Here is a 24,060-nt window from a genome sequence, read left to right on the forward strand (position 1 = left end):
TACTGAAACAGGAATATGCTGGATTGAATCAGAACACCTCTATTTAGGTCCCGATCAGTTACTACCAAGGATCTCAACTTCCCCACCTATAAATGGCAATATTATGCTGACAATAATAACTGCTTTTCCTAAATCAAAAGATTATGGGTAGCTCCAAAGGCAAACTATAAACTGTCAAATTAAAAATATCCCCTTCTCACTTTGACTATATACCTAAATGAAAGATACTCAAGTATAAGGTCATTTGCCTGTACTTTTTTTTTTTTTTTGCCTGTACTTAATACACATGAATGTAATACTACTCACTCTATTAGTGCAAGGGAGAAAAGATTAGTTTTTCAGTAATGATGACCTATTGTGAGATTGGCTCTTTAAAGTTGTATTAACATATAATACTACTGCTATCTATGAATGTGAATCTTGTAAACTTTTAGTGGTACATAATCTACTCAACTTGACCTTGACCTTCTATTCAGAAAATGCGAACCTAAGTACATGATTTACTACTAATAATTCCCTCTACCAAGATTAATATGAAAACAAACATACTTGTAATCACAGGGACGCCTGGGTGGCTCAGTGGTTGAGCATTTGCCTTTGGCTCAGGGTGTGATCCTGGAGTGCCAGGATTGGGGGAGCCTGCTTATCCCTCTGCCTATGTCTCTGCCTTTCTCTATCATGAATAAATAAATAAATAAAATCTTGGAAAAAAAAGTAATCACAAAATTGGGATGCAGTTAGGAAAAAGACAAAATTCCCTAAATTTTGGGGCAGCATCTAATTGATTTTGGAAGAATGTCAAGAGTTCATTTTACATTTTGTACTTGAATTCTCAGAAGGCTGGAGATTCTAAGGTGACAAGTGTTGCTGGTGTAAGCAATTACAGAAGGCCTGTCCAGAGCTCAGCGATGGACTAGCAGATGAATGGATAGATGTATGGACGAATGGGAGGAGAGATGGAAACTATAACTCTAAGTTTCACTAATTTATCCCCCATGCCTATCCTTGGATATGAGCCAGGTAAAAATCATTCTCCTCAACACCTAGAAGAAAGAGATGGAATTTAAATATTTTCCTTCACCTGTATCTGATACCTTGTGATTTTAAAAGCCAAGATTTGGGTTAGAGAAAAGTTAGTCTCAGGAAACCACTACAAATAAACTGTGAGGAGAGTTAAATATAATTTTTCTGCTTGTAATTATCCCACATATGATTCCTTTATGACTTCTTTATTCTGGTTTTTTCCCTACTCTGAAATTCTAGACCATGAACAGGATGTCACAGAGATGGGGACAGAATCAAAGTGGGCACTGCAGCCAATACTATACAAACATTGTCATGATGGTTGGTTAAATGAAAAAATAGTAGACTGGGACTGGAGTAAAAGGAAGGCTTTGGTCTTGAGACTGGAAAACAAAAGAAAGTTTAAGAATTCAATTATGCACAGTATGACTCCCCTCCCCTCACTCAGCTACTTACACAGCACTGGGCATACGTGAATAGAATCCTACAGGATAGGATCATGTATGATTTTTCTGCTTGGTTGTCAACTAACACTCTCTACTTCTTTCTACCTATAGCAATTATGCTTATCTGATCTAGTTCAGTGCAAATCCCCTTCAAAATGGTGAAGCACATAATAATATACTGAAAATAGTAAGTTCCTAAGAGGAGTTCAAGAGAGGGGAGGCCATGAATCCATGTTTGCTAAAAGGAAAGGCTTAGCTAGCCTCAGAGAATATGGCAGTTTAACTGTTTTTTTTTTTTTTTAAAGCAGTTCAAATGTCTGTTTTGTCTCTCCAATTTTTGACATTGAGGTTGAATGCCTAAAATGTTTACAAGAGAAACTGACTAAGTTTTTATTTGGAGAATAAACAGATAACAGAACAAAAAAATATGGCCAACAGGATGTACTAGTCTCCATAATTCTGGGATAAATAAACACCCTTCCTCGGAAAACAGTTTTAAAAAAAGCAAAGGAAAATATTCTCCCTCCACTGGCACATGGAAAGGATGCGGGAGCTCTCAACTACTTACAGTTGTAAACAGTGTGGGCGGGGGGGAAAAAGCAGTAAAGAACAACCAGACCCTGTGAAGTTTCAACAAGAGAAGTGGGTGTCTAACGAATAATAAAAATACGAGATACAGCTACGAAAATAGGCATGTGGATCCATAGGAAATAAATTGTGCAGGAAAGGAGAGATAATCTGCACAGTGGTATGCAGAGAGATTAATACCAAAATTAGCTGTTCAACAAGAATGAAATGGTATCTAAATACACTATACCAACATTTGCTTGAAAAAGGACAAAACATACACTTTGCACCAAACTCTCCCAATGGACAGGTCTTCCCCTGGGAGGGAAGTAGCAGCCCTGCTGAGATTGAAGGCATAAATGAGCATGGAATCATTCCCCTGGAATTCGGGCTCCTGCATGATGAGAGGAGCTCACCTCTTCCTTTCACATGGGCTGAATGGAAAAAGCAAGGCTCTGGAGATGGGGGAGAAGCAGCAGCCCATCAAGTAGCCGCTCCGCTCCCTCAAAGCTCACACAAGGAGGGTCTACTGGTTTTCAAGGGCTTGAGCAGGAGTGCCTTCTGCTTGCAGCTGGATCTGAAAAACACTCGCTCCCCACTTCTCTGCCCAGCCCTTCTTGGCTCCTTCTCTGTCTGGTCTCCAATTACTGAGTGTCAGATTTTTCTGTGTTTGTAATTCCTGGCATAGGTTAAAACATCTGAATTTATAAGGTTGCATTTGCAGCTCCCTAGAAAACGGTAACATGTAAATGAAAAATTGGAAATCGATGCTTTAAGCTTAAATTCCCATTTAAGAACAAAAGGATAATGTGTTACCAATGAATCAACATGGAAACTGTTTCAAGAAAGAAGAAATCCTATCTGAAGTGGACGTATCTGGATTAACAAGGACAAGACAGACAACAGGCAGGAAAGGAAATCCTGGTAGGACTGCATGGATGCAAATACTCGGCCACGTCCTAAAGACAGCCCATCTCTGAAACTATCCCAAAGAATAAAGAGGTTTTCAAGGCAAAAGAGAACTTACGGAATTATATAGATGAGATGTGCTTTCTTACTGCTTCCATGTAATATGTAGATTTAGAAAGAGGTGAATTCCAATTTTTGAGAACGAAGACATAGAAAATGTCTTTTTACATGAACATTAAGCTTTCGATGAATTCTATGAGCCAGTGAACATAATAATATCCAAAGCCAAACATAATTATTTCAAATAAATATAAGGAACTATTTTTTTTATTATTAAAAATTTTGTTCTTTTACCATTCTACATGGTTTACTTTCTGGTTTACATTTTCAAAAAATTCCTTACCTGGGCTGACTATTCACCTTTTCATGTTTTCCATTGAAGCTCAAACTGCAGAGGTTCTTTGATTTTGAATGTGAAGAGTCAGATTCCAAATGTGCCTGTGTTTGTTCTCTCAGACGGTCATGAAGAGTTGCCTCCTTTTTCAAGTTCATGTCTGAATACGGGCAGCCAAAAGCACTGGTTTGTATAAAAATGGGTGCACAGTTGTCAGTTTAGAGTGATAAATCAGGAATCCACTGTCACTGGAACAGACTTACATCCAAATTTTAAGAACTGGATGGAGACCTTATTCTTTCACTGAACACACCCTAATAAGTTTCTTTTCCTATTGCCCCTTGAAGAAATCTCATGTTCCAGTCTATAGCACTGATCAGCAGAGTATGACAGGTAGAGTTATCAGCACATACAGTTTATACAATTTTGGAAACTTAAAAATCTAAGAATAACATAATGTGCTTCTGGTAGACCAATGGAAATGTTATATAAACACTTGATTCAAAGTTTGTATCTTCTGATATTTATGCCCTGACTTGACTACCAACATCACAAAATACTACAGGTCACTAAAAATATTCACCAGTATCAGAGAATATTATGCTTTTATTTAACATTCATGTATACAGAAAAACTGTGTCTGTATTTCTGCTTAATCCTCCTGAAACTTGCTAGGAAGTATTGTGTTTGAATGTGAAGGAACACCTAAGATGAAAAAGGAGAGACCACAGTAAAGCCTGAATCCCTAATCCTGGATGTTGTCTAGAGCCTAATTGGCAAGGATTTGCCAGGACATGTGATCTGATCCTTTCTACGGACTGCTTGGTAGTCTCTGCTAGGCTTCTGTGCCAACATTCCTGTCTCCAAAAAAGCTCCAAGCTTCTGCTGCTGCTTAGGAGTGAGGGAGCCTCTATGAGGGAAGGCACAGGTGTGACAGGTCACCTGCACGCAACCTCATGGAAGGTGTTTCACGCTCAAGCTTTGGTTTCTCTCCATGTAAAATGGGAAAATCAGATCCAACCCTAAGGTTTGTTGGAACCATGATAAATCTCCCCCCCCTCTCTCTCACACACACACTCCAATATAGTAGTGCTATCATCCTCTCCATCAAGGGAAGCACACAGTCAAATACATCAATATCTTGGTAATTGGGTCTTTTTAAGAAATTTACTTCCAATTTATTGTACACTTGCTGACATATGATGCAAAATAAATTCTTTTTGGATGCATGAATGTTTTTTTTTTTGTTGTTCTTTTAATGTCATGATAAAATCAGGGACCAATGTGGTTTTTCCTCTATTTTAAAGTTGTTGGAGTTTTCCAAGGAGAGCCTATAAGAGTCAAACTTCAGAAGGCCTTTAGTACCAACCTACATCTAGGGTTGATCTTCTGGATGACACCAGCCTGACCCAACAAGCCAGAGTGAATATGAACTGCAAGAGGGATGATCAGCAGCATTTGCTACAGAAAAGAGGGTCCTCTTTACATGCATGTTCTATAATTCGTAATATTTGGCATTGATTTATTAACTTATTCAGTTGTTGATTCAATAATCCATTAACTGAGTATCTGCTACATCATAGGAATTTTAGAGAATATAAACCTAGTGAAGAAGCTAACTTATTTATAAATAAATATAATTTATAATAAGAACAAAAAAGCTGTCTCTACTGAGTGTGTACTATAGGTCCATTAAAACTCAAAGTTTTCTATGTATATTATTTCTGGTATTTATTACTAAATACCCAAAGATGGTATTTATATATTTTTGTGCAGTAAGAAAACAGTCACAAACAGTCACACAACTTTGGAAAAGTTGCTTGCCACATTTTTGAAAAGCCTCAAAATAGATCGCTTAATTAATAGCACCAATCAATCAGGTGGGCAGAAAGGGGACAAGGATTTTAGCATCATCAAAAGAAGAAACATGAGAGAAGTGTGGCATAATTCCTGGTGCAAAGAGAAGCCTAGGCAGGTGTTTACAGGGTAGAGCAATACTTTGTTTACTGTGACTAATGGCTAGGGGAAATACGTCAGCATATGCTAGAGTTCTGTGTGAGAAGCAAAGATGTGATAAAGTACTGTTTCCAGTAACAACACAGCAGGAGTGATCTGTTTAAGCTGCTGCATACTAGATCTAAAGGAAATTTTAGGAAGAACTTTCTGCAGATAAAAGTTGAAAGGCATGAGGCTATCCTAAGGGAAACTGGGAAATGTTTATTTCAAGCACAACTGAGTTTTCATTAAGATATTATTACACAGAAGTTTTGCTCTCCATCTAACACATACTCTCAATTTGAGACTTTGAAATGACGCGTTATAGTCACGAATTTTCTTAATTCCAACATGATTTGTGTTGTGTGGCACTTATGCTCTCTTCCTAAGGCTTATTTGTCCAGCACCACAGACAGCCACCACAGACCCTCTCATTCTGTACTTGCTTCAGTTGAGAGAAATTTGGTTTCCCTCAACCATTCAACCATCAGTCCCTCTAGTCATTTAATGGCCTGCTTGTTCCTTCCTAATTCCATTTCTAGCCCCTCTGTCTCCAGTAGTGAGGAATGGAACACCCCGAGCTCACTAGAATAGGGCACCTCCAGATTCCACCAGGCAAGCTCTGTGAGGACACATCTCCAGGTTATACAGATTAGAATGAAGTGTGAAGTGCAGAAGAACATATTATTATTTTTTAAAGATTTATTTATTTATTATCTATTCATGATAGACACACACACAGAGAAAGAGAGAGAGAGAGAGAGAGAGAGAGAGAGAGAGGCAGAGACACAGGCAGAGGGAGGAAGCAGGCTCCATGCCAGGAGCCCTATATGGGACCCGATCCCGGGACTCCAGGATCGCGCCCTCGGCCAAAGGCAGGCGCTAAACCACTGAGCCACTGGGGCGGCTGGGGGGTGGAGCAGGGATCACCCGCAGAAGAATATATTAAATGACAGAAACATATGTTGCGTATTTTGGTGAATAACTCAAAAGAAGATAATGATGGGAGACACGAGTACAAAAGAAGTGGGGATATTAGCATCTCAGATATAAGAGTCTGTACCCTTTCCAATCTGCTGTTGTGCTGTGAACAAATTTCTGTATTACAAACCTGTGCTTACTTGTGTTCTTGGCACATAGAACATAGTCATGTTAAAGAGATGGCATTCCAAACTTTGGCCTGCCTTTCTGCAAATGCAGACCCTCACTCATGTGCATATGTGTGTGTGTGTGTGTGTGTGTGTAACAGCATGCATATTCATAAGTACATATAAATCTAAATACATAGGAAAAAAACCCCACTGAATTGGTTGCCCTAGGTGTGCTAAAACTTCTAAAACTTACTTTTGGTTTAGCTAAATATTGGAGAAAGGAGGTCCTGAAGATACAGTCTCTTTAGAAAACTGTTGACATAAGCTGAAATTTCTATGGCTTAAAGCTCTGTAGGTCAAGGTAAAATTTCAGTTTCTGACTGATAGGAAAGTAGTACATTCAAATTTTAGCTCATTATGGCCAAGATAGGAGTGTAGACACTGTGGGCTGAGGGAGAAGCACTAAGCACCAGTGTTGAGTGGAAGACACAGTTCCTGTGACTGAGCAGATGATTTCCCCAGCCCTCCTTAATTAAGAGTGTGTTTGCTGTTGGCAGGAAAAGAAGGTAGAGACAGCAGGAACTAATCAGCTGACTCATATGAAAGTGCAGTTCCTAAAAGACAATGATAGTCAAATATCTGAATTTCATATGGTTTGATCGAATAATTGGTAACAAATGTCAGCCCTAAGTTCACCAATAGCAAGGCACATGAACAGAGTGTAAACACTAAACAAAGCAAAAAGGTACCAGGCAGTTGCAGACAAGTTTTCCGACAGATCTAAAACTGAGGTCCCAGCAATCCTCTTCATAAACAAAAAGAAACATAAAGATGATGGCAATTAAACATACTAGCTTTGCTTTTTAGGATATGTAAGCATAATGTTAACATCTGAGGATAAGCGGCAAAGTAAAAGTAAATTTTATCAGTGTATGTATTTTTTCTTTAGAAAAACGTCCTGCACTTCTTCTAAGAGCAGTATTCCTGACTGTTGCTCTGCCTTCGAGCTGTGGCAGGGTAGGGATGGACATAGCACTGCCCGGCAGCTGACACTGAATCCCTGCTTTTTGTGTCTGGCCTCGTGCCCTCGGCCTTTGGATTCTCCTCCTTCCTTCTGTGCACAGGTTGGTGAGCTTCCCCTACATTCCCAGGATTAATCCTGATCTGAGGCCAAAGGTATTTGCTAAACCCAGTCATTCATTCTAGGGTTCAAAGGTCCAGACCTGAAGCAGTGCCCACTGCTGATACCTGTGCTCATGCCTTGTTCAGGAGTCTAGGCCGGCTAGTGGGCTCCGGGTTTCCTATAAAAGCATATGCCTTGGAGATCCCTGGGTGGCTCAGCGGTTTAGCGCTTGCCTTTGGCCCAGGGCGCGATCCTAGAGTCCCGGGATCGAGTCCCACATCAGGCTCCCTGCATGGAGCCTGCTTCATTCACCCTCTGCCTGTGTCTCTGCCTCTCTCTCTCTCTCTATCATGAATAAATAAAAAATTAAAAAAAAAAAAAAAAAAAAAAAGCATATGCCTTAGTCCTTGTTCCCAAGTGCCTCCTCTACCGCCACAGTGAGAATTTGGGGGACAGAAGCCCTATGTTCCCATTTTCTTCCTGGCCCCCTCCCAGGATTTCTGCCTAGGAGTGAGGGGCCACTTTGCAGATACCACCTGGCCAGTCCTTCATGTGCTTCTCACCCTGAATTACTTTCTATTACTGTGCTTTGCTCTCTAATTGGGATCCCTACCTACATCATGGATTCTCCTATCTGGCCCCACTTCTAAGTCTAGATGAGGACTACTGATTACCAGACCCCCTGGACTCTGGTTCTTCTCATTCTACTATATTATCATCTGTATCAACACTGTGTTCATTTTCTCATACCCAAGTTGCAAATTTGGTTCCTGCTTCTCTTTGACTACCCTGTTTGGTGAAAATAATGGGCCATGCTCTCTCAAGTCCTGGCCAGTGGGCAGTTTGGCCCATAGATTATAACTGAGTTGTCACAAGTAACATAAGGGTAGCTTCCCAACCGGTATACAGCTACACTCTCAGGGCAGCTGGGAGGGGCCTGTGGAGCCAGAGTCCCAGCTCAGTCCTCCCAGCCACGAGCAGTCTCCTCCAGGCTCTAAATCTCCTCTTGTTCCCAAGTACTGATTATCATTTTCTCTCTGTGACATGACATGAAAATGTTGGGAAGTGTGACAAATTTCAGCAAAACAGCAAAGATGAAATAGCACCCCCCCTCCCCCCCGGCCCCAGTGCTATATTCCAAAACAAATGAAAACAACACAGAGGTCAGCAGTATTTCAGGAAGAGTGTCAAGTCGTTGACAACCTTTCTCCTGATCCTGAAAAGTGAAATTGCCAGAAACAGACAGTAGCTCCCAGGAGAAGCCCTGCTCTAGGAATATGGCCTCATGTAGCCCACAAATTAGAGACAGAGTGAGACTTTAAGGAGTTCTTCTCTAATGTAACTAACTCAGCCCCGATGAGGCCTACCGTGTTTTAGATTTTAGTCTCATTTATTTTACTAGCCAACAATATATACTCTTGTCCTGCTATAACCTACAAAAGACAACACAGAAGAATCATCTCAGCTAGGAGATTAAATTCTAAGTCTCTTCATCTATCTTCAAAATATGAAGAATTACTTGTTGGAGTGGGTAGAAGCATCCTATTTGGAAGCATTCATGAGAAGGTCTGAGAGGTTTGCCTCCCCAAAACAACAGGCAAGAGGGAAGCACTAAATAGTTGCCTCCATCAGATCATGTGAGAGGCCACTGAGACTGGGCAAAGAAAGGGGGTCAGAGAGGAAATGGGAAGGAATTAGAAAAATAAATGCTGCCAATTTGGCCTTGGGCTCTGAAGCGATAAGAACTCATCCTGTGGCAGGTGCCTGGCATCATACCGGTCATGGTCACATAAGAGGAGCAGCACCCCCACTCCACCACACCCCACCCCACACTTTTCCAGTAGACTCAAAACTGTTTGTTCTCACTGTCATTTAACTATATGAAAATAAGCTACTCCCTTTCAGTCTGTACGTGGGTAGTCTAACCTCGCAGAGTAGAAGAATGTGAAATTAACATCTTTTATTCTTAAGAAAATACTTATTTTGGCCAAAAGACACTGAAAGACATGATAAATACTAAAGTTCAGTTTTTTGAAATTATGGAATACCTATAATAGTTTTTACAGAAACTTTTAAAAGCTAACGTGACTTAAATTATTGATGATTTTGTTTCTATGAGGAGAGCAAGCACAAATACTCATATTCATCACTCCTGTTGACCAAATAAAACTAAGTAATGTTCTCATTGCCAAAAAAAAAAAGGAGCAAGTACAAATAATAATACATGTTGGAATACAGAGCAGGAAGAAAGAAACATCATAGTTTAATATCTGAAGATGTAACACAATTTCTATCATATTGTTCTCAAACACATAAATGGGCAAAAACCAACTGGTATAGATATAAGATGCTTAGGTCTTAGGGCTAGTTTTCTTCAAATTCAGCTCGTTTTCAAATAAAGTCATTCCTCTCCATAAAATAAAATAATAAATAAAATAAAATAAAATAAAAATAAAATAAAATAAAATAACATTAAATTTGCCCAAAACAAATTATGGATAAATCTTCTCCGAGTCTGACTAGTTTTTGCTCATAAAATAGCTGACACCATCACTTAACTGTCATTAAATGTATTAGATAATTGAATGCACATAGTAAGCAAAAAAGAATAAATATTAAAAACAGAAGTGTCATAAGTAGAGTTTAAAGAAATCTACAGCTATTGAACTCAGAATTCAAAAGGCTGGATAAAATGAATTTGGTTCTAAAGACACATTTCTGTGGGGGTAATGCAGCCTGTGAAGTCATGCTAGATATTATGAACTTGCTACAATGGGCAGTTAGGAAGTTGAAAGAGAATTACTACATCAATGGAACATTGTAATTGGTTGAATAAAGTGCCAAAATGCACGGGTTTAAGAATCGGAGGAAACTGGATTAAAGCTCTTAGCTCCAGAACCTTGGGCAAGCTATTCAACCTCTGTTTTTCACTTCTTCACCTATAAAGGACTTAGTTCTTATAAGGATTTTTGTGGAAATCAAATGGACAAATCAAGCAAGATCATGATATAATGACTAGCACAAATTAAATGTTCATGAATTTTTTATTTAAAAAATTTTATTCTGATTTATTATTCTTTTGACACATAAAAAGTTGTACATATCTAATATATACAATATGAGGAGTTTGGGATAAGTATACACCCATGAAATCATCACCATCAACAAGGCCATAAATACCCCCAAAACTCTCCTCCTACCACATTTAGTGGTAGGAACATTTAATATAAGGTCTACTCTCTTAAAAATTTTAAGTGTATGTAACAGTTATTAGCTATAGGCACTGTGCTTTATGGTAGAAATGTATTGATCTTGCATAACTGAAAGGTTGTGCCTTTTAACCCTCCAACCTCTCCATTTCCCGCCCCCCCCCAACCTCTAGCATCTGCCACTCTACTCTCTGCTTCTAGGAGTCTATTTTAGATTCCACATTAAAGTGATTAATAATACAGTATTTCTGATGCTTATTTTACTTTGTATAATGAACTCCAGGTCCATTCATGGTGTCAATGGCAGGTTTTCCTTCTTTTTCAAGACTAATTTTCTGTTGTATGTATATGTCACATTTTTTCAATCTATTCATCCACTGATGGACACTCAGGTTGTTTTTATAACCTGGCTCTTGTGAATAATACTATAATGAACATGGGAGTGCAGGTATCTCCTCAAGATTCTGATTTAAATTCCTTTAGATATAAACCCAAAGTGAGACTGCTGGGTAATATAGTAGTTCTGTTTTTAATTGTTTGAGGAAACTCCATACTGTTTTCCACAGTGGCTGCACCATTTTACACTTCCACAACCATGTACAAGGATTCCCACTTCTCACCCTCACCAAAACTTATCTTTTTATTTTTATTATAGTCCTCCTTCCTGGTGTGAGGTCATATCTCCTTTTGATTTTAATTTGCATTTCTCTGATGATGAGTGTGGTTGAGCATGTCTTCATGTGCCCATTAGCCTTCTGTGTGTCTTCTTTGGAGAAATGTTTATTCAGGTCCTTTGTTCATTTTTAAATTACGTTATTTGTGGTTTCTGTGATTAAGTTGAATGAATTCTTTATATATTTCGGATATATTTCAGATTTATCGTATATGTACGGTTTGCAAATACTTTCTCCTATTCTGTAAGTTGTCTTTTTATTTTTTGTGTGTGGTTTCCTTTGCTGTACAGAAGCTATTTGGATTGATGTAATCCAATTTGCTTATTTTTGCTTTTGTTGCTTGTGTCATTAGTATCACATCCAAAAGATCATTGCCGAGACAAATGCCAAGAAACTCTTTACCTATGTATTCTTCTAGAAGTTTTAAAGTTTCAGGTCTTACATTTAAGTTTTTAATTCATTTTGAGTTGGTTTTTGTGTATAAGAGTCCAGTTTCATTCTGCATGTGGATATCCGATTTTCCCAATGCCATTTATTAAAGAGACTATCATTTCTCCATTATGTGCTCTTGGCACCCCTGTCAAAGATCAGTTGACCATGTAGATTTACTTCTGGGATCTATTCTGTTCCATTAATCTGTGTGCCTGCTTTTATGCTAGTGGTATACTGTTTTGATTATTATGTTTTGATTATATTATAGTATAATTTGAAGTTAGGAAGAGTGAACTGCCTACAGCTCTGTTATTCTTGCTCAAGACTGCTTTGGCTACTCAGGGTCTTTTTTGGTTCCATATGAGTTTTAGGACTGTTTTTTCTAATTCTTTGAAAAATGACATTAGAATTTTTATAGGGATTGCACCAAATTTGTAGATATTTTTGGGCAGTATGGATATTCTAATATTAATTCTTCCAATCCATGAACATGGGATATTTTACCATTTATTTATAACTTCTCTAATCAGTGTTTCATCATTTTCATTGTACATATCTTTCACCTCTGTGATTAAATTTATCCTTAAATACCTTATTCCTTTTGCTGCTGTTATAAATGAGATTTTCTTAATTTCTTTTTCAGATAATTCATTGTTAGTATACAGAAACAGTTTTCAATGTAATCTTTAGGATTTTCAATATATAAGATCATGTCAACTGCAAATAGAGATAAGTTTACTTCTTCATTTCTGATTTAGATGACCTTTTAATTGTTTTTTTGTCTAATTACCTAGGCAGGCCTTACAGGACTCTGTTGAGCACAAGTGGCAAGAGTGTGTTTCCTTGTCCTGTTCTCATCTTAGAGGAAAAGCTTTCAGCTTTGTCATTGAGTATAACATTAGCTGCGGACTTGTCATGTCCTTTATTATGTTGAGCCATATTCTTTCTATACTTAATTTATAAGAGTTTTTATCATGAAAGGATGCTGAATTATCTCAAATGCTTTTTCTGCATATATTACAATCATACATTTTTATTCTTCATTCTGTTAATGTGGTGCATCACATTTATTGATTTGCATTTGTTGAACCATCCTTGCATCCCAGGGATAGATCCCACTCAATCAGAGTGTATGATCATTTTGATGTGCTGTTGAATTTGGTCTGCTAGTATTTTTAAAAAAGATTTTATTTATTTGACACAGAGAGAGATAGAAAAAGAGAGAGCACAAGCAGGAGGAGTGGGAGAGGGAGAAGTATGCTTCCCACTAAGCAGGGTATCCAATATGGGACTTGATCCCAGGACTCTGGGATCATGACCCAAACTAAAGGCAGATGCTTAATTGACTGAGCCACCCAGGCATCCTGTTCTGCTAGTATTTTGTTGAGGATTTTTGCATCTATGTTCATTAGGGATATTGCCCTATAAATTTATTTTCTTAGAGTGTCCCTTGGTATTAGGGAATTGCTGGCCTCATAAAATGAGTTTGGAATTGTTCCCTCTCTTCACTTTTTTGGAAGAGTTTGAAAAGGACTGGAATTAATTTTTCTCTAAATGTTTAGTAGTATTCACCAGTAAAATCATCTGATCCAGGGCTTTCCTTGGTTGGGAGGTTTTTGATTACTCATTCAATCTCCTTACTCATTAATGGTCTATTCAGATGTTCTACTTCCTCGTGATTTGTACTCAGAAGGTTGTTTGTTTCTAGTAATTTATCTTCTAGGTTATCCAGTTTGTTGGTATGTACTTGTTCATATTGGTCTCTCTTGATTCTTTATATTTCCATGGTTGCAGTTGTAATGTCTTCTCTCTCTTTTCTAATTTTATTTACTTAGTCTTCTTTTTTTTCTTAGACTAGCTAAAGGTATGTTAATTTTTTAAATCTTTTCAAGATAACTTTGTTCCATTGGTTTTTTTATTGTGTTTCTAATGTCTATTTCATTTATTTCTACTCTAAGCTTTATTACTTCCTTCCTCATGCTAATTTTGGTCTTATTGTGTTCTCCCCCCCCTCCCTAGTTTCTTGAGTTGTAATGTTAGGATGTTTGAGATTGTTCTTTTTCTTTCATTAGGCATTTATCAATACCAACCTTCCTCTTAGAATTGGATTTGCTACATCTCATAAGTTTGATGTATTTTATTTTCATTTGTTTCAAGGTTTTTTTTTTATTTCAAAAATATTCCCTGTTGATTTCTTTAAATTGCTAGCTATTGAGGGATGTGTAAACATTCACATAATTCTGAATTTTCAAATTTTCCTCCTGTTACTGATTTCTAGTTTCAACCATTGTGGTTGGACACTTTACAGGACTTCAACCTTAACAAATTTGTTAAGATTTGTTTTGTTATCTAACCTTTGATCTATCGTGAAGAATGTTCAAACTGTGCTTGAAAAGAATGTGTATTCTATCCTCTTTGGACAGAATGTTCTGTATGTGTGTTAGGTCTATTTGGTCTACAGTACTGTTCAAATTCACTGTGCCCTTATTGAATTTTGTCTGGATGTTCTATCCATTGCTGAAAGTGGGATACTGAAGTCTACTATTTTATTGCTACCTATTCTCCCTTCACTTCTGTTAATGTTTACTGTATATATTTTGGTTCTCCAATGTTGGCCACATATTTATAATTGTTATATTCTCTTGATAAATTGACTCCTTTTTCATTATATAATGAATGCCTTTCTCTTATGATAATTTTTTAAAATATTTTATTTTTTTAAGTTATTGCTACACCCAACATGGGGCTCAAGCTCACAACCCTGAGATCAAGAGTTCCATACTCTACTGGCTGAGCCAGCCAAGCACCCCTCTTATGACAATTTTTGACCCACAATAATTTTATCTGACATAAATCTAGGCATCCCTGCTATCTTTTGGTAACCATTTTCATGGAACATCTTCTAATTCTTTCATTTTCAGCCTATGTGTGTTCTTAAAGCTAAAGCGAGTCTTTTGTAGGTAGTACAACATTGTTGGATCTTTTTTTTAATCTATTCAATCAGTCTTTTTCTTTTGACTGGAGAATTTATTCCATTTATTTTTTAAATGATTATTGATAGGCAAAAGCTTATTGATGCCATCTTGATTAAGTGCTTTCTGAATGTTTTGTTTCTTTGTTCTTTTCTTCCTTTTTTTCTGTCTTCCTTTGTGATTTGATGATTCTTTTGTAGCGGTATACTTTGATTCCTTTCTCTTTTTTTTTTTTTTTTTTTTTTTTTTGATTCCTTTCTCTTTATAGTTTATGTCTACTGCAGATTTTTTTTTCTTTGGGATTACCATAAGGCTTACATAAAACATAGTTATATATTTGAAGCAATTAATAACTTAAATTCCATTGTATATAAAAACTCTATTCTTTTACTTCTCCCTTCTACTTTTTATGTTGATGTCACAATTTACATCTTTTTATATTGTGTATCCATAATGGATTACTCTAGCTATAGTTATTTTTTAACTGTTTCCTTTTTACCTTTTTTACTAGAGTTAAAGTGACTGATATACCAACATTTTATAGTGTAAAAGTATTCTGAATTTCCATTTACACCTACTTTTACTAATAAGTTCATAATTTCATGTTTTCACACTAATGCCAACATCAAAATGACACAGATGACAGAATTAGCTCACAAGAATTGTAAACCAGCCATAATAAAAAAAAAACTTCAACAAGTAATAATGAACATACTTGAAAGAAATGAAAAAATGGAAACAACCACTAATTCAGGATTTATGAGGAGAAAGAAAACAGGGAATTTATCACTGTGCTGTTACTCAGGTCTAGAGATGTCTAGATGGTCTGCCTCCTCCTCTGTACTTCATAGCCTTCATGTTTCTTTTATATATAATGTTCAGGTTTTAGTAGGAGTAATAGAGAAAAGTATGTCTGCTTCATCTTTCTGGATCCTAAGGATCCTTTTAATGTGAGGACACTTTATTACAGGCTCCTCCTTTCTTTACTTCTCTTTTTAAGGGAATAATTTATCCCACTCATCTAAAGCACTTGAGGAATCCTACAGGGGCAAAAATGGCTTTAGAGACAAAACCAGACTGAGTTTCAATCCTCCTTCTACCACAGATTCTCACCCTCTATTGATCATGGTCTCATCACATGTAACATGAAGAATCACATTCCACTCACTGTGTCAACGTAAAGGTTACACTGGATGCAGAGTGCTTTATAATAACTGGCTCATGTGAATTCAATGAAGGCTACTCCAACCTTAATTAATCCCTCTGTAATTCATATTACTGTTAGTTATATAGGAATCCAATTTTCACATTGTAGATGAAGTTCAGAAAAAGAGAGGTATCATTTTTTTCCTTCCTTCTACCTATTATAAATGTATGCTCTTAGACCCAAATTGAAATTCTTTTGCATACATTCAAGGACCCCCTTGATCTGGCTACCTTTCAAAACCATCTGTACTTTATCCATAAAACCTAAATTCTGGTCATATAATAATAATTAATGCTTTCTAGATTAAACACAAATTTTCCAACTTTTATGAATATGTATTTTATTATACGGTTAATTGTGCATGTATCTATCTATCTATCTATCTATCTATCTATCTATCAATCATCTATCTATCTTTCTCTACTGTAAGCTTCTTAAAATAAGAGGCCATAATTGCTCATATAAGTGTAAACTGAGTAAGACTGGGCTACCTTGTGCCACACCACCTTAGCAGCATATCAGGTACTAAAGAAATAATAGATACGCAGATATAAAATTTACATACATATAACTTATCTGAATGTATATATGGATGTCACTCCAATTGATGCCATGCAGGATTTCAAACATAAAACCCAGAGAAGAGACTCAACCATCTCAATCAGCACAGAATTTCAGTCCTTTATTCAGTGTCATCTAACTCAGCCCATCTTGGCTCTTCTTTTTCCAGGATCCCTATTTGGCTAACCCATACTGAATCTTCCCTCCTACAAGCTGCCTCTGTTCTTAGGGAAACATTAAGCTAGCTTTTCTGGCATCTCTTCCCACTGCCCAGATGAAACAACAAAGGCCCAACTGTAGAAGTGGAGAACCAGCCCCTGCTTGGAGAAGAATTTAGCCCTTATCACAACTAGCCTCCTGGTTTCCTAGTGTGGTTTTCAAAAAATTCACAAATTTGAAACTGGTAAAGGCAAGAGTACATGCCAAGAATAGGAACCCCACTGGTGGGCACAGAAATAGATAAAAATTAGATGCAATGTCCACTTATTTTTGTTTTATTAGAGATATGAACTTGGTCACTTCATTAACGTCTGTTCTAATACTAAAAAGTCAAATCTAACATATGACATTTACTTGGCATTCATTAGGAGATACCCTTTAGTTGAGTATACAAAAGTGTTGTTTGAACTATTCTGGTATAGGTAATATTTTCACTAAACTATACAGGGAAGGAAAGATGCATCAAGAAGGAAGGTTAAAGTGGTGTGTGTGTATGTGTGTGTGTACTCCCTTTTCTCTAAATATTTTAGTGGAGGGTTACTAGAAACTTTCAAGGTATAAATTATTCTCAAGGAATGTGACAGTATGTATACTAAACAGCACACTAATGGCATTTACAATTTTATGCGAAAACCAGCTTAATATACTAAGAAAGTAATTTGTATAATCTATGCATGGAGAAGATGTGAATAGAATCTACAGCTTAAAAATATCAAACAGAAAAAAAATTTCAAACAGAATGCTATTTACATGGTTAACATTAAGCAATAAATTAAGTATAAGTCATTAAGACGCTACATTAATTCAATCAAAACAATTACAGTAATAGGTCTGTGTTTCTATTATTACAAAGAACATTTTTATTACTATATTTTAGTTGTTTTCATCTTTTTAAGTTTAATATTTTGGCCAAGTGGTATGAACATCTCAAGGTTACTTTTTATAGCTTCTTAAGTTGTCAAAGTGCATTTTCAATTAGCATTTTCTAATTCGAAATAATTTAATTTCTGTAAAGGTCTTTAAAATACTTTAAAGACTTATACTTTCTATAACTATGCATTGTTTTAAGACAAAATTTCACTGAGAAGGGAGAACATTTTTCAGGACAGTTGTCCAAAGGGCATCGGTAGAATATCTCAAGGACAATTTTTAAAATTCTCCATAAATTAAAGGTATACATTTTGGCTATGAATCATAATGAAATAATCCCATCTTTTGGATGGCTTTAAATTTAATATATTTAATTTAAGGAAAATTATAAAAAGTAATTTGGATATACATGGAGATGTGTTTGTATCTCTCTGTGTGTGTGTATATATATATATTTATTCATTTATTTATTAAAGATTTTATTTATTTATTCATGAGAGACACACAGAGAGAGGTAGAGACACAGGCAGAGGGAAAAGCAGCCTCCATGCAGGGAACCCGATGTGGGACTCAATCCCAGGTCTTCAGGATCATGCCCTGAGCCGAAGGCAGACACTCAACCGATGAGCCACCCAGGTGTCTATGTGTGTGTGTGTGTGTGTGTATATATATATATATATATACACACACACACACACACACTCACAATATATACATACACACAAGCATCTAACCCTTGTGTTAAATACTAATATTGACCCAATGTCAAACAGGGCATTGAAATGTTTTGAGATATTCTTTCTCAAGATGATAAATTCACCATCAACTTGACAAACCTATAAGCTAAGATTAGGAGTGCAGTCTGTGTGATGGAAAAAGCAAAACCAAACCAGCCCACGTCAGAGAACAAGGCATCCTTTAGCCACCTGAGTGAAGGAGTTCCAAACACTAACAGATAAAAGAGAATTTACAGAAGTCCTGCTGCTTCTCTCTCCCCTGTAAGCAATGCATTAAAGAGTCTTTTGGAGTACTACAAAGGCATACATTTTGGATCTCTATTTAAGAAGTGACCTTTTATCATTCTACAGTCTACAAATAAAAACTCATCTGTAAGTTCAAATATGCACAGGCAGGCTCCACATTAAAGAATTTGATGGACAATTTTCTTCCCTCTAAATTAGTTAATACACCAAAGGCAAATGTGTACTATAATTTAGTGTGTGTAAAGCAATATCGTCCTAATTAGAAATAAGACCTAACATTAGAATTAGAAATATTTCATTAAATCTTGAAGGCAACTGCTTACAAAAGTTTTTTTTAAATATAAAATAATCCTGAGATATTAAAAATTGGGGTGTCATTGTAATCCTTGTTAAAAATAAATGTCTACTTCCAAGAAAATATGATTAATACTACTTTTGCTACCATAAACTGTTCTAAAATATTGTTCAAGTAATTTTATTATTTGTTATTGAGAACCAACACATAAAATTTTTTCTAAAAGATGATCAGGTTAATCTAAAATATATAAATGGATGTTTTTATTTCTACTAAATTTAGGTAGTAAAGAGTCTTCAAAAATTTAAGGAAAGAAACCACCAAAACACAACTTGATTAGTCTAATATTCATAATAGGTTATACTTCTATCTATAGTTTTCACTCTGCACTATACTTCGATTTAAGCTCTTTTTATATGTTAATTCATTCAATCCTCATAGTATCCCTCTTACATATGCTTTTTATAGACAAACTGAGGCACAGAGAGCCTCAGTCATTCAAGGCCACATAGCTTAGAAGTTGCAGATAAGGGACTGAAACCTAGGAAACCTGATGCCAAGATTTAGACTTTTAACTATGCCAAACTGCCTCTGGCATTAGATCTTCCTCTGAATGTATTAGAGAAAATAGAAATTTTGGAACATCTGGAAAAATGCCTTGCACATACTAGGTGCTTTGCCAAAAAGATATTGATATATTAATATATTTATGTAACATCTTTGGCATTGTTGATTATGTAGGAAGAGCAAGTGGGGAAATTAGACTACTTTAAGAATTTAGGCTGTTTAGTGTTTTTTTAAATTTCATTCTGAAATTTACTGAGTTGCCACAAGAATAGAACATGTGCTAAAGAAGGGATTCTTTAGAAACAAAGGCACATTCCCTGCATGGAATTAAATGTAATGTGAAGAGCCGGCCATCTGGATAATTTTTTATTGGGACAAGCTGTAATTTATAAAACTGTGAGAAAGGAGAAGAAAATAGAGAAGAGATAGCCTTGATTTTCTGCCAGAAAAAGACTTTAAAGCTCTGTCCCTAGCATGTTTTTAAATGAGAATTTCAATACTTCACATCCACATACATCTTCACTCAGGTTGCATGGCCAATTACAACATCCTACCTAATACAGCTACACGAGCACCCCAACAGTATCCTGTTTCAGTGGAGGTAGGAGGAGAAGACAAAGCAGCTGTTATTTCATTTCATCCACAAATATTTACTGAATACCACTGTATGTGCAGCACTATACTAGGCATTTTGGTAACCCAAGTATGGCAAAGATCCTACACCTCAAGGGTCAGAAAACAAACAAAAACCTAAAGGGCAAAAGAAGCATTTGTTGTGGTTTATTGTTTCTATGGATAGGATATGTTTAATAATGAATGATATAATGATAACAATAGGAATATGTACTTAATATTTCATTTACAACAAGACATTATGATAAGTGCATACCACATCATATGCAGTATTTCATTAATAAATAAAGTCTAGGACGGGATTGTTTTCATGAAATTGTTTTTCCCTGTCACTGCTGTTGGGTTAAATTAGGACCAGGGAAGGCACAGGGGCAGGTTCTTGAAAAAGGACTCATTTAGTTAGTCCCAAGGCTGGAGACAGAGATGCAAAATTGGGTGAAGAGTCCCAGTGGGCCAGGGAAGAGGGCTGTGGATGACACTGGTTCACCATATGGGGACCTTGAATGCCTGGCAGAGAGTTTCTAGTGATCAGAGATGCAGTAGATTATGAATTGGGAAAGCTGGTGCTCAAAGCTCAGGACAGTCATTCTAGGGGCTCTGGCCCATAGGACCAGCCTGAGGCAAGCGGGGACAGAATCTGAACAGCAGCTGTGAGGGTCTGCAAAGAGCTGCAGGACCAGAAGGGGAAGGTGGTTCTGACACATATTGCAGAAAAACAATCGGTGAGGCTTAGCAAATCTGGGAGTTGCTAAAGAAAACGCTGACATATATAACCTTGTGAGTGTGATAACAGAGATGGGTGAGGCAGTGTCGCTGATTTAGGGGGTGAGACAATGTTCTTTGTTTCTAACATTTTAAACCAGAGGACTGACAAGAGAATTCTGGACTTCTCTTGTAAGTGGTTAGGACAGACAACCATGCAAAATGAGAAATTGGACAGGAAGACAACGTTTGGGGCACTGCCAGCAGACACCTGTGGCTGCAGAGAGGACGACGCGTTCTCCAAGTTCCAGCCTGAGCACGGGCTGGCTGTTTCTCTCATTTCATAATTTGTACTACTTAATGTTGCTGAAAATCTCCAAAGGTTTTGTCTATTCTGCACACGTCACCTTGTATACTTGCCTGGCTGTCAAATTCTTTCGAATCACTGAATTAACCGCTGAGTCACCTACATCATCTTGTGAAACGACGATGGGCAGGACATGGTGTGAACAGGTTTCTCCCACCCCCTGCAATCCTGGCCCTTGATTCTCTTCTGCTTTGAGCAAGTAGACTCTCTGCCTTTTTCACTGCCTCTTGCTATGCCGAGACACAACCAGGCACCACGTGTGGTCTCTGGGAACATAATTCAGAACAGATTAAAATGGAACAAGGAGATGTGCTTTAGTGCTAAAGAGCATTCTTCAGATGGGAAAGCCATCACTGCTATGGCTGGTGGAAGATCCCAGCAAGGAGGTGGGACTAGGGTGTGGCACAGAGGGTAAATGATATTTGAAAAGAAAAAGTTTTCTTTTGTTTTTAATCTTGTCTATTGCCGTCTCTTCAAAACTTGCCTGCACAAGAACAGCCTTACTAGAAGTGTTCCAGTTGTACACTTTTGTTAGCACATCTGTCTAGATAAGCAGGCATTTCAAGCTCTCTAGATATGTTAGTTTCGCAATCTGAGAAATCTGAAATGAGCTCCAATTTGCAGGAGCGCAGACTATTCAGGTCCATAGACTGCTCTCGGTGTGATTTTACAGAACTGGATTTCACACCTAGTCACTGGGAATCCACTGAGAATTAACAGAAGCAGAGTCCTTCTCAGGGTAAATGGGCTTGTCCAGAATGTGGGAGCACAGCAGTAGTGGTCTCATCTCCTTCTTCCCAGCCTTCTGAGGAACAACCCCTGCCCATTTGGGTACCTGCAGGCTTTCAGGGTGCTGGGAGTCTGTACAGATGGGAGATGGTGTTTGTGGAGACTTCAACATGGTCGTGTTCTGGGGGAGGGAAGGTAGCAGAGGTAGAACAACATTTCTTTTTCACCTAGAACGCGAACTCTTCTCAATAGTAGTCTACTTTGGCTTCTCTCTGATAAATGGTCGATTTCTTTGTAGATCAGTGGTGGGCCACTTTTTTAAAGCAATGCTTGACACAAATGTGAAATTAACCCATGACTCCATCCTGGCAGTGGCTGTTCCTTGTTTGTAAGTTTCTTTGGGACTTCAAGTACTCTACATGTTCACTTTGTTAGATTTACAAAATTGCTTAAGTCTCTATTGACTCATTAAATTTTATAAGTTTGACGGAGAATTACTGATAAGTGTTCTGATTCTTTATAGACTTTAATTTCAGTCCCATGCTTCCTATCTATGCTTCAGATAAGGTTTCCTTATCTTCTTAAGACCATGAAAATTACTTGGGAATTTTATTACCTTAGGACCTGAGCAGAGTTTTATTTGTTCTCATTTTAGCTTTCACTCTATAGTGAAGTTTGCATTTTTAAAAAATCATAAAAAATTATAATATATAATTTAGAAGTATAGTATAACATCCTATCCTAGCATAGGATGTTAGTAGAAGAAAAAGTGTTCCTCTATCCTACTGCAAACCATCAACATTTTACTCTATTTCCTTCTGTTTTTCCATTCTGTACCATGTGTGCAGGCATTATCTAAGTGTGCCCACATATAGAGATGGGTTTATTCATTGTCAGAATCACTGTCCCGAGGGTTGCATTTCCCGCTTCTAGGTTAATAAACTCCAAATTTTCCAGAGGCACCTCTGTGGGTGATAGGCTCTGTCTGTGGATGGCCCTGCCTTCTTGCTGGCTCGAGTGCCCCTCCTCCAGGCTTCACTCCCTCAGGTGAGCTCTTCACTCTGTAGGGCCTTTCTGAATGTTTCATCAATATTATCCCAGAGCTTATTTGGGGTCAAAATCCTTTTGAAAATCTGCTGAACATCATGGATTTCCTGGCTGACAAGTGCACATGTGCAAATACACACAAATGTGGCATATACTTTTACTGACTTCACAGCCATCCTGGAAGCCCTCTGTGCACCCCAGAAAATGCCCAGGCCAGTGAGGGTCTGAACACACAGAAGGTGTCCAACAACTACAGTTCTCCTGACCTTTTCATTTTCTTTAAACCTGAGAGAGATTTTCATTACTCTTTCATACTTTCCTGTGGTCTCTTTCTAATACTTTCTAATACTTTTCTTTTCCCTTTAAAGAAAAAGAAAAAGAGAAGAAAAGCAGAAGGCCAGGGCGCTTTCCTGGCACTGAGTCTCCTGTCACCCCACAGGCACCACTGCCAACAGACTCTGTATCTGGAACAAGGGCGGGCCTCAGGAGATTTGCACACTCAGAGTGAAGGGAGGCGTGACCCTGATAGGCATCAAGCTGCAGAGCTAGGGACATATCTTATAGTGAGTATTTACTATGTCGGAAGAGATCATTTGAAATTAATACGGTTAAGTACAATTGCTCAATATTCAACCAAGGGATTTGCAGACTGCAGTGGCTCCGTTTCCTGTGGGAAAGACCTCTGTCAAGTTTCAAAATTTAATCTTCAAGTAATAGAACAAATAAATGTTACAGTTAAACATAACATTCGAAATGTCATCTCAGTACATTTAGATGAGTCAGTTTTTGCACACACATTGTGTTCTGCTTTTGTGTCTCTTTCTCTCCCCTGTGTCTTCAGGGTGTGTGTGTGTGAGAGAGAGATAGAGAGAGAAAGAGAGAGAGAGCAAGTGAGTGCACAGTAAATGACAGCAGCCCAACTGCATCAGCAGCTTGTCTGTGGCTATTATTTTGGAGAATGACAGAAGGACGGGATGGAGGTGAGTGCAGTGCAGTGTTGTCACAGCACGTGAGCTTGTAAGGGAGGAACTTCACAGGAATGACA

General features: G+C 37.5%; 1 protein-coding gene across 15 annotated transcripts in view; it reads right to left on the bottom strand.

The window, feature by feature from the left end:
• L3MBTL4 (L3MBTL histone methyl-lysine binding protein 4) overlaps positions 1-24,060 on the bottom strand; it is a 492,784-nt gene that overhangs the window by 120,877 nt on the left and 347,847 nt on the right. For all 15 annotated transcript variants that reach the window (XM_049112901.1, XM_049112904.1, XM_049112903.1 and 12 more), the window contains one exon: positions 3,349-3,522. In XM_049112901.1, coding sequence (XP_048968858.1) covers positions 3,349-3,522 — 174 coding nt within the window. The remainder of the gene's footprint in view (positions 1-3,348; positions 3,523-24,060) is intronic.

Source organism: Canis lupus, chromosome 7 (genome assembly GCF_003254725.2).
Source record: "Canis lupus dingo isolate Sandy chromosome 7, ASM325472v2, whole genome shotgun sequence".
NCBI lineage: Eukaryota > Metazoa > Chordata > Mammalia > Carnivora > Canidae > Canis > Canis lupus.